The sequence below is a fragment of the Elephantulus edwardii genome, unplaced genomic scaffold (assembly GCF_000299155.1).
Source record: "Elephantulus edwardii isolate Elephantulus edwardi_28Jun2011 unplaced genomic scaffold, EleEdw1.0 scaffold00097, whole genome shotgun sequence".
NCBI classification, from domain to species: Eukaryota; Metazoa; Chordata; class Mammalia; order Macroscelidea; family Macroscelididae; genus Elephantulus; species Elephantulus edwardii.
Window position 1 is genome coordinate 2,448,299 of NW_006399847.1, and position 11,182 is coordinate 2,459,480.

The 11,182-nt window shown below is 39.8% G+C and overlaps 1 protein-coding gene across 2 annotated transcripts; it reads left to right on the forward strand.

Annotated features, from left to right (window-relative positions):
* Positions 1-1,702: 1,702 nt before the first annotated feature.
* On the forward strand, positions 1,703-6,006 carry MYL12A (myosin, light chain 12A, regulatory, non-sarcomeric). 2 transcript variants are annotated; one of them, XM_006891391.1, is made up of 3 exons: positions 1,703-1,892; positions 2,881-3,042; positions 5,834-6,006. In XM_006891391.1, the coding sequence occupies exons 1-3, from the start codon at positions 1,712-1,714 to the stop codon at positions 6,004-6,006; spliced, it is 516 nt and encodes a 171-aa protein (XP_006891453.1). In that variant the 5' UTR covers positions 1,703-1,711. The 2 variants fall into 2 exon arrangements, with proteins under 2 accessions (XP_006891453.1, XP_006891452.1); XM_006891390.1 differs by lacking the exon at positions 2,881-3,042 and having other exon boundaries at positions 1,712-1,892.
* The last annotated feature ends 5,176 nt before the right edge of the window (positions 6,007-11,182 follow it).

An 11,182-nucleotide genomic window follows, 5' to 3' on the forward strand; every position in this document is an offset into this window, starting at 1 on the left:
AAGAATGATATCTTTCTCCAGAGACTAGAAAATGTATCCAAAGGACATAAGACCAAGTCTCTTCCAAGGAGCTTTTTGGGATATTGCCTCCAGTTATTTCCAGAATAAAGCATTTTTTGATGGCTTCCGTGGGGTTGTGAAGGTTAACCTCCTAAATGGTGATGAAAAGAAACTAGAATCATAGGGAAGGAGGAACTTAACAGAAATTCTCAGGCCATGTAAGCAGCACATTCCAGTCCTTAAATTGGAATTTGTGGCTATCCATGTGGGGTTTCTTTCTAAAATCCGAGAACAAGCTTATTTTAAAAGTTAAAGCAGAGTTTTTCTAATAATCTCTAAAATGGAATTTATTTCTTGCTGATGGGGGTAGAATCCGAGGAAAGAATACGCAATAGATTGTTTAACTCATAAGAAACTTATTCACAGGGTCACTTTGGAGTGCTGTGATCGAGGTAGCTCATTCGGTGCCATCCACACACTTATTTTTAGAGCAAGGGCATGGTGATGTGCGATATCATAGCTGAGTGTTGTTTTCAGAACGTAAGTTTTAAAATTGTTATCCTGGTCAGAGAGTGAAATCAGTAGTGCCTATTTTAGACCAGCTTGGAAAAATATAACTCAGTACATTGTAGCTTGCTGGCTAGTTGTTTTGCAGACTACCATCTCCACCTCAACTCTAAAGAATGGTATGGTAAAATCTTATTTGCTGGGGACTGTAGGATTTTAGACTGTAGGATTTGTTGAGTATCAAGAGGACAAATGCCTTTCATTTTAGTTCTTTTTAGATAATTTCATTTTAATTTTTTTTATGGAAACAAATTTTATATTAGTAGAGAGAAAGTGTAGTGTTATACTTAAGACATTTCTAAACAGGTGTTTGCTTGTTTTTAGTATTGCTCTATACAGGAAATTCATTTGAGTAGAGTGGAAATGTCTATAAAACTTAATTTTAGGTAAATTAACTTGAGGTTTTGATACTTTAAAATTAGCCTTTCAACAAATATCTGTTTAAACTGCATTGATTCCAGAGTTTAGAGTTCAGAAAGAAAGAAAGAAATGTTAGTGGAAAAGTGGCAGAGTGGTATTTGACAGTAGAGGGTAGGAGATGAAGACCTGGCAGTTTGCCTTTCACTACTTCACGCTGCGTCCACAGTCGCCTGGGAGAGTTAGTTTAGGCCAGTGCTGCAGGCAAATTTATAGCCCTCAACACCCCATAGTATTGATGTGTGTAAAGAAGCACTGATTCTCTGAGCATGTCTCTTTGTTTCTTGTTCACTTATTGTTATGCCAATAATAAGTCAGTTATTAGTAGGCTATACTTAACAGAATTGAGATTATATACTCTTCTTAATGTGCTTTGAACTTTGAGTTGATATGGACCTTGGGTTGTAATAGTAAGTTAGTGATGGACTTTAGAAAGCATCACAACTACTCGGAGTGCATGAGGCTGGTTTTTCCTCTTTATTAGCCTGGGTACAATTAGTAATTGTTCCCATCAGTTGAGAGAAATTTTTGACAAGTAATACTGTTCTGCTTGGTAGTTCTTAGATGCATCTCTTTTATTAGTTCAAACTCACTAGAGAGGTTGATTCCATTTGCTTTTGTTAGTAATTTTTTTTTCTTTTAAATTACCATTCAAACGTAAGCAATTGGAAATGCTGACCTTGTTTAAAAAAATATTCTCTTTTCTAATTAGGATTTAACCCCCACCATGGCGAGCAAACGGAATAAGATCAAGGGCAGGAAGCACCTTCAGCGTGCAACATCCAACGTGTTTGCCATGTTTGATCAGTCCCAGATTCAGGAGTTCAAAGAGGCCTTCAACATGATTGACCAGAACAGAGATGGCTTCATCGATAAGGAAGATTTGCATGATATGCTGGCCTCTCTAGGTAATAGTCACTTTTGACAGAAATCTGTGAAATCTAATTTCTTTAAAGCCTTTTATGTTTGTGTCTTAAAAGTTCTGTGAAATGAGCTTAATGGTTTAAATAGTGTACTGAGATTTTTCAAAATTATGTTGGAGAGTAAAAATACTGATCTCGATTGTCAGGACATTTCCTTCTGCTAGCCCAGAGGAGTAACAGCCTCTAATACAGAGAGCTCTCATGGCATAGTCTGGAAGGAGTTGACTTGCTCATCCAGAGACAACACTGCTGGTGGTTCAAACTCACTGCTGCCCTGTGGGAGAAAGATGGGCATTCTTCTGTGCCATTACAGCCTCATAAACCCAACAGAGGGTCTGCTATTAACTCAGTTCCAACTTAACAGCAATGAGAGAGAGAGATTATTGAAAACTTTGCCCCTAAAATAGTTTTGCTTCCATGAATTCAAATAGCAGACTATATTAAATATAGTCTTTCTTGCCAAAATGTTTACTGTAATTAATAATTGGTATGTAATAAGAACAATTGGGAGGAGTGGCATCCACTTCCATAATAGCTTGCCTCCAGAAACCCTATGAACCTGGAGAGAGGATGAAACGCACCCAAGCATCGAGGACTCTCCTTCATAGGGTCGCTGTGAATCACCTGCGACTTGACGGCACTTAACAACAACAACAACAACAACAATAAGAACAATAAGAACAAACAGGTCTTTCCTGGAGACCTGAAATCAGGCTGCTCCTTGGAGGCAAGGGTTTTTGAAGTTCCATCTCACATAGTTTGGGCATGTTGCCAGGAGGGACCCCCTCATGGAGAGGGATAAGATGGACTGACACAGTGAGTGAGGGAATGGGGGTAGATGTGTCGGAGACAAAGAAGTTGGCTCGAGATAGAGCAGGGTTCAGATCTGTTGTACATAAGGTCACTGTGCGTTGCAAGCTACCCGACACACATACAACAATGTAATTAAAATTACAGCTTCATTTTTGTTTAGGGAAGAACCCTACTGATGAGTCCCTAGAAAACATGATAATTGAAGCTCCAGGGCCCATCAACTTTACCATGTTCCTCACGATGTTTGGGGAGAAGCTCAATGGGACAGATCCAGAAGATGTCATCAGAAATGCTTTTGCCTGCTTTGATGAAGAAGCGACAGGTAAGAAATAAATAGCCTTTAATTACAAAGTGACTTAATTTTTAGCTGTGGCAAATGAAATATGAAATAACTTAAAATATAACTAACCACCTTAGATTTATGATTTATAGCACACCTATTTTGAGCAAGATTCTGCTGTGTGTTCATCACTCACTCCAAGGTCCTTAAATACTTAGTTTACTAGTCAATAAGGTATACTTAAAACTTCTCCTGCACTAAACAGTTAACTCCATTAGGTTTTTAGGACATGTGGGTTCAATGAATAACTTCTCAGAGCAACAACATATTGACCAGTTATCTTCAGCTTTGAAATTATTTCAGTCTAATTTCTAACCTCTATTCTAAAATAAAACAGTTTAGGTTCTGAAATCAAACTGCCTGATTTCAAATGGCTACTCAGCCACATAACAATTGGGTCATTTGGGACACATTTACTTTTCTAAGACAGCTTCCTTATTCATAGAGTTAATGTGTTTAGAAGAAAGTAAACTACATAAATGCCTGATCCTTTGGCAGAAGTGCCTATGAGGAAGCCATTATAAGGGAGTATTTTCCTTATGCTGTAGCTCCATGGAGTGAAGTTTTCAGACAAGCCAGGCCTAACGTGCAGTCACTACCTCCCTTGGACTCCAGTGCCTGGTGGTCTTCAGGCTGGTGGAGGCACTGGTGCTGCACTCTGGCTGCCGGGGCTTCCGAAAATACAGCCTCATCCTAAGGCTTCATGTACCTAGTCTGTCCCTCCAGCCCTACTACCCATTACCGTCCTAGCTTTTCTCCATTTCTGCCCCTGCTTTCATAGTCATCCCGCTGGCTCCTTCCTCCTCTTAAAATCATCTAACCTCTAAACAGTTATTTCTGGAAAGGGTGGGGGTAGAGTTAAAGGAGGCCAAGGTAGCTCACATTTTTTTTCTCCCCCATGTACTGCTGGGTACTATAAGTGTGGGCAGGTGTTCCTTTTTCATGGAAGGGGATAAAACCATAAAATACTAAAAAAGTATAACCTTTCAGTGGTCACGTGACCTTCCTTTCTCCTGGCTCCAGGAATATGAAAGCTGCTCTTCCCATCGCTGAAGTTTTTTGAGTTGGTTTAATCTCTAGTTGCTTATACGCTATTTGACCTTATGTGTCATTTGTGTACATGTCTCATTTACCACAGTCCACCTCTCCTGGTCTATTCTTAAGTAGCGTTTTCCCCATTTTTGTAACCCCTGCTAGCATCTACCATTAGCACATAGCTCCATAACCAAACCCATGGCCATCAAGTGTGTTCTAACTCAGCAACTGTGTAGGTCAGAGTAGAACTTCCCCTTACAGTTCCCTAGGCTGTTGTTGTTAGTCTTTATGGAAGTAGACTGTCTTATCTTCTGCTGGAGAGATAGCTAGCTGATAGGTTCAAACAGCTGACCTTTCCATTAACAGTCAAGGACTTGACCCTTTGTACCACCAGGATCCTTTGCTCAGACCCAAACCAAACCTAACCAAACCCATTATGTCAGTTGCTTCTGACTCATGATGACCCTCCATTGATTCACTAAGCCTGTAAATCTCAGCAGGTGGAGGCTGCCTCGTCTTTGGCTCACAGAGCAGTTGATAGTGTATTTCATTTCATAATTCTGCAAGTAAATAGGGTTTTTTCCTTTTTAATTTTATGAAATTTGGAGTCTCTAGGTTTGTTATTTATATTTCTTAACAGTCCTTTAGGGAGTTCTGATGACATAGAAGTAAGATGCTGTGCAACCCTAAAGACATGCAGTTCAAATCCACCAACTGCTCCATGGTAGAAGGATGGGCCATCTCCTCCCATGCGATTTATTGCATCTGAAAATTTGCTAGAGACTCAGCTGTGGGTTAATTCTGACTCAGTGGCACACAACAATAGTCCTTTAGCAGTTCTCAACCTGTTTGTACATCAGAATTACTTAGGGAGCCCTTAAAAAAATGCCCAATCATGCATTAGGGTTGGCACTGGGCATTTTCTTTAGGCTCCTGGGTGGTGATTCTGATAAATAATAGGCTTTATGAGAACCTTGGTATCAAAAATAGAGAATTAAAAAACATGTCATAAGACTAACGCCTCTCATAACATCTGCCATATAGTTGACACTGAAATATTTTCTCATGTCCTAGGCATGATCATAGTGTTGTTAAATTGAATTTGATATATAAAGAATATTAGAAATCACTTCTTGCCAATGAGAAAACCATAATCAGAAGTAACATGCTCAAGATAACAGTTTGTTAAAACCAGACCTCGAAATTATAGTGTTTTTTACACAGCAGTGCTTTATTAATGAGTACAGAGTTTTAGCAATTCTAATACAGCAGGAAACTTACTTGCTTGGTGACCATTCATGCTACTTTAATAACTATGGGATTTCTATTGCTTAACCATCCTTCAGGAGTGCTGGTGATACAGCCTGTTGGCAGCAAGTCTCAAGGCAAAGGCGATGAGACTCCAGTGCTTCGAATCTGTCAGCTGCTCCCAGGGAGAAAGATGGGCAGTGTCTTCCTGTTAAAATTTACAGCTTCTCAACACAGTATAGGGTTATGATAAGTCAGAACTGACTTAACAGCTGCGAGTTCGAGGTTTTGAATCAGGCTTCACTGCTCTGTTCAAGCACAGGTTTCACCCCTGTGATCAGAAGACCGGAAAGTGGACATGGAGTTGAGCTTGTGGAAACCCAGCCCGCACTGCAGATATTTGCATGTTGTAGCTCTTAACACATAGGGTTAGTCCTTGAAATGAAATCTTCAGAGTAGTATGCATTCTGATCACTCTTTTTTTCTTTAGGCACCATTCAGGAAGACTACCTAAGAGAGCTGCTGACCACCATGGGGGACCGCTTTACGGACGAGCAAGTGGACGAGCTCTACAGAGAAGCTCCGATCGACAAAAAGGGAAATTTCAATTACATCGAGTTCACACGCATCCTGAAACATGGAGCAAAAGACAAGGATGACTGAACGAACTTCACATTCTGGCCAGATGCTCCTCTTTTTCACTTTTGGTGTTCCTGAGACTCAGGGGTTTCTCTTAGAGCCAATTGCATGCCCTTAGCTTTACAGCTTTTGCCTTTTTGTTGTATTTATTCTCGGCCATGTTGGGCACATAAATCTCTCTAATTAGACTGGAAATAGGACTTTTAAAATAATGATATAATATAGAACTGGAAGAAAGATCATTCTCTCATCAAAGCCTAGGAAAAATATTTTCAGATTTTCCTGATTTACTGGATTTTTACTTTTTTGGTAATAAAACTTTTAAAATAAAATTTATGACACATCACCTAATATTAATATTTTTGGCATTTTCAAAATAGAATTCATATCTTTTCCTTGCTCTTCCCATCCGCAAATTTTTTAATATACATAGTATCGATATCTTTTCTCAGACAAAATTAAACTTATATACTCAAATTGGTTTTTCCTCCACCACTTTTCAGTCCTAGAAAATGATACGGGTATTGAGCACTTCCCACTTTATTCCAGATTGTTTTCACAATCCTGTCTTTAAGCACCCTAATCATTGCTCCTATATCTTGTCTTCTAATATTCTAAAAATAATAACTCTATTTAACTTAGATACATTGGATAGTTTTCAGTCCCTTAAGTTTGGCATACTTGCCTACATTTCCTTTTTATCCTAAGATTTGCACATTATTTCATGCCATTTAAAATGAGAACTAGGACACTGAATGCAATTTTCATTTTTACTAATTTTAAAAACTGTTTTCACGCCAATGGTTGCTAGTTCAAATCCACCAGCCACTTCATTGGACAAAGATGGGCTTTCTTCTCCATAAAGATTTATGGCCTCGGAAACTCACCATGAATCGAATAGACAGCGTTGCATCTCCTTGTTTCGGTTTTTAGTTTCAAGGGTTCTATGGAATGCTTATATAAAAAGATTTGTTTTTCCTTTTGATTATATTCCAGTGTTGGAAATACAGTGCCATTTATTTTTGTCTGTATATGTGTTTTCATTAACACAATTCCTATTGAAATGCCATAATTGTTTACACAGAGAGTGTTCATGAATCCATGTGTAAGTTTTGGACATTCCTGACCTGCCCAGTATCAAAAACAGCTGAAAGTACATGCCTGAGAGAGTGAGGTCATTATTTGAATCCTAAAAATAACTTCTATTTACAGAAAGCCAGGACTATTTCAGTTATTCAAGGAGTGGCCGGCTATTTTGCCTTAAAAAAATCTGACTCATAAAAAGGTTTCAAAAAAGTTGACAATTAGCCTACTATGAGTATTTGATAATTATTATAGTAACTACAGGTTTTCTGTAAATGTTAACAAGACTGTCCTTGAACAGAGCTGTTACATCATTCCACAAACACTTGCCAAATCCCCTCTGGTTAGTGAGCCTTTGTACGAGATTAGAGTTGGGTTCCTCTTACTCTCTTCAAGATCAGAATCTTCATACCTCTCTCAATTCTTTATCTGTTATGAACTCCAAAATTTCCATAGGTTGTTTAAACAAAGTACTTTTCTCCCATGTGATAGTGTGCTAACATTTTGTTTGTTGAACTGACTTCCCATTTCAACTAAAAAACTTACCCTCTCTGCCTTATTAATAGATATTTAGTGGAGAAGCAGCCAGCCACGTTATTCATAGCACTCCTCCATCGGTTTCTGAGGAGACTGCTTATCTGTCTTCTGTAGAGCAGCTGGTGGATTTGAACCACTAACTATTCAGTCAGCAGCTCCAATAAGATAAATTTGCCTTATCTATACATTTCTATAATCTCTGGAAATTGAGTGTTTGAAACAAACCTTTTCAAAAGTTCTGGTGAAACATCCTTACCCATTTAACTGTATTGTCTTTTGGACTCTGGTGCCCAAGTTTTATTTGGTTCTGGTGGTTTATGGCTTGGTGAGAGCATCTGACTTGACATACACTGATGCGGGGAAAGGAGAGGAAGGGCAGACTATAAATAACCAAGAGAAAACTAAGCTGTCAAAGGAAGGGCAACCATTTCTGCACATTATGAGGACAGAAAAAAACACAAGAGTTAATACCTAGACTTAGTGTAAAAAGAAGAGGTAAAAGAGTCACAAAAACTGTTGCCAAGGGTGAGGAGGTTGGTCAATAGTATAAAATCACAAAAAGATCAAGTTGGAGAAAGTTTGAAATGAGACTTTAAGCTCTTCAGGTACAGTCACCTCTGTGAGAACTGTACGACTAGGTTGGCACGGATGCCAGGGTACAGTTTGGGAGGGTTTGCAGGCCAGGGAGACTTCCCCTGATATCCCACTTTTTGCTTCTTCATGGATTTATAACGGTAAGTTTATAAAGTGTTGTCTTCCTTTGATTTACCTGTAAAAATGAAAGCAGTGCTATTGATGCATGGTGGTTATAGAGTCAGAACCGACTTATAAACAGGCCCTCCAGTAGGTTTTCAGAGGCTGTAAATCACACAGGAAAGAGATTGCCCATCCTTCTGTGGAGCAGCTGATGGACGTGAACCACATGCCATTGGGTTGGCAGCACTTCTCCTTAGCACTAGGCCACCAGAGCTCTCTTATTGGTTCATAATAGGATGTAATTTCTACATAAAGCAGCCATTTGGGGAATTAAGAGTAACATAAGTTTTGGAGTCAGATTTCGTTGAACTTGTATTATTTGACCAGCTTTATGTCCTTGGGCAAGTCACTTTGACATGCTTTCATTTGTAAAATGGGGACAATGACCCTACCAAGTTTGTTGTGAAAATTAGGAACGCTAAAGGTGAAGGTCTGACACATAGCAGACATTCAAATCATTACCACTCTGTTTAGAGTGTGGAGTGTCACAAAGCCTGACTGTGCAGAAGAGCTTTAAGGGAAGCAGAATCCAAGAAACAGACCCTAAAGCACAGGTAGTAGGTAATAGGATTATCTATAGAATAATAAAGATGGATAGCCCTAAGGTGCACCTGATTCAGGCTACAGTCTTTGCAATTACCTGCTATGCTTCAGAAAGCAGGACAAAGACTAGGGATGATAGAAGGAGATTTGATGCCTTTGAGCTGTGATGCTGGAGAAGAGTACTGAATATACCATGGACTGTTAGGAGAACAAACAGGCTTATCCTAGGGAGGGTGAAACCAGGCTGCTCCTTGGAGTCAAGGATTCTGAAGCTTCGTCTGACATACTTTGGACATGTTGCAAGGAGGGACCAGTCCTTGGAGAGGGACATCATGCTTGGGTGGGTGGGGGGACAGCACAGGAGAGGAAGACCCTCAGTGAGATGGATTGATTCAGTGACTGGGGTAATGGGGGTAGGTGTGTCAGAGACAATCACATTGGCACAGGATAAGGCAGGGTTTAGGGCTGTTGCACATAAGGTCGCTGTGAGTCACAGGCGATTTGATGGCACATAAAAACAACAAGCCCTCCCTTTCAAAAGAGAAAAGCAGAGAATGGTAGGATTCTAGTAGGATTTGGAAATTACAGGCAGAGGTTAGAAAGGTTTGTCACTCATAGAGTCTGAACCAAACCATAGCTGAACTTCCAGTGGGTTTTCAGAGTCTAAATGACATGGGAGGAGATTGCCCATAGTTCTCTCTTGGAGCAACAGGTGAATTTGAATCACCTGCCTTCGGGTTGGCAGGGCAATTCCTTACCCACTCGGCCACAAGAGTTCATCAGAAAGGTTTATAGTCAATAGTAAATTATTTCAAACTAGATATTAAAGAAGAAGCAGCTCTGTGACATCGAGGTGGCCAAGGGTCAACACCTTGATGAGGCCTGATGGAGAGAAGGCCTATATTGGACTTATTCCTGACTATTATGTTTTGGATGTTGCAAAAGAAATTGGGATCATCTAAACTCAGTCCAGCTGACTAATTCTAAATGCAATTCCTTTTTTCATCAAAGTAAAAGTGAGGTGGGGAGGGGAAAAAAAGAATTTAATACCAAAAAGAAAATATTAAAGGATTGTTACATTAGTCTGTTGTCTATCAAGTAGTTTATATTCCTTGAGTAGGTCCAGTAGGCCAGACTTGTATGCATCACTTGGTGGTTGAGCAAAATTCATTTCCTGAAATCCGATTGTATCTGGTTCTAGTGGTGGTGACTGTAGCATGTAGGTGCATGTGGTTCTAACCCCAAGGCCACATGTCGGTGGTGCCAGTCCCCACCGACTGCCTCAAGGGGAATAAAATGTCCCATCTCTCCCATTTTGCGTTGATTTGATCTGACTAGTTGGCAGTGAGGATCTCTGGTGGACTAGTGGTAAGAACCTGAGCTGCAATCCCAAAGACATGTGGTTCAGAGCCACCAGCTGCTCTACAAAAGGATGGGCAATCCCTTCCTGTGCAATTAACTGCCTCTGAAAATCCACTAGAGGGTCAGCTATGGGTCGGTTCCAAATGCAACAGCTTACAATAAGATGGAAGTGAGTTGAACTGCCTGCCCTTAACTGGATTGCACTGGGCTAGTGGGTTTGAACCTACCAGCAGCTGCTCAAGACAAAGAAGGCAAAAAAGCATTTTAGAATGAGTATAAGGATCCAAGAGGGGTAGGAGAGGGTGGAAGCAGAGGGATGAGGATGTGAAGGGGAAGTGTTTAGTCATGGGGACATACAATTTGATGGGGTGGGGGTGAGGGAACTTGGAAGAATCTGTTATAGAAAACAATGTACTCGAATTTTGTAAATAAACTTGGATACAATTTTTTTTAAAGCTGGAAAAAATAAGACAAGACAGTGGGCCTCTAAAAGGTTACGGCCTTGGGCACCAGAATCCATTAGAAATCAAGAGCTTTAGAGTTAATCCCACATTGAAAGCATGCTGTCCACTTTCCCCAGTTTCCAGCAATGAGCTCCAGTGTCCCCTAGATTTCTTACAAGCCCCAGTGTTCTGTAGATTTCTTACATGCCTGCACAAAGAGTTATGTCTTTTCTCTAGTATTTACTCACATGGATTTTATCATGTTTTCATAAACACATAAAGCACATTTTGGCATAGTAATTTTTTGTTAAGTTATGAGTACAGGTATCCTGAACTTATGATGAGGTCTAGTTCTGACCTCTGTCATAGTCCGTTCTAAATTGAGTGTTGTTTCCGTAGTGTAGTGGTTATCATGTTTGCCTAACATAAGTTGAATATCTCTTTTTTATATTTTCACTATATTGCCTTTTATTGTT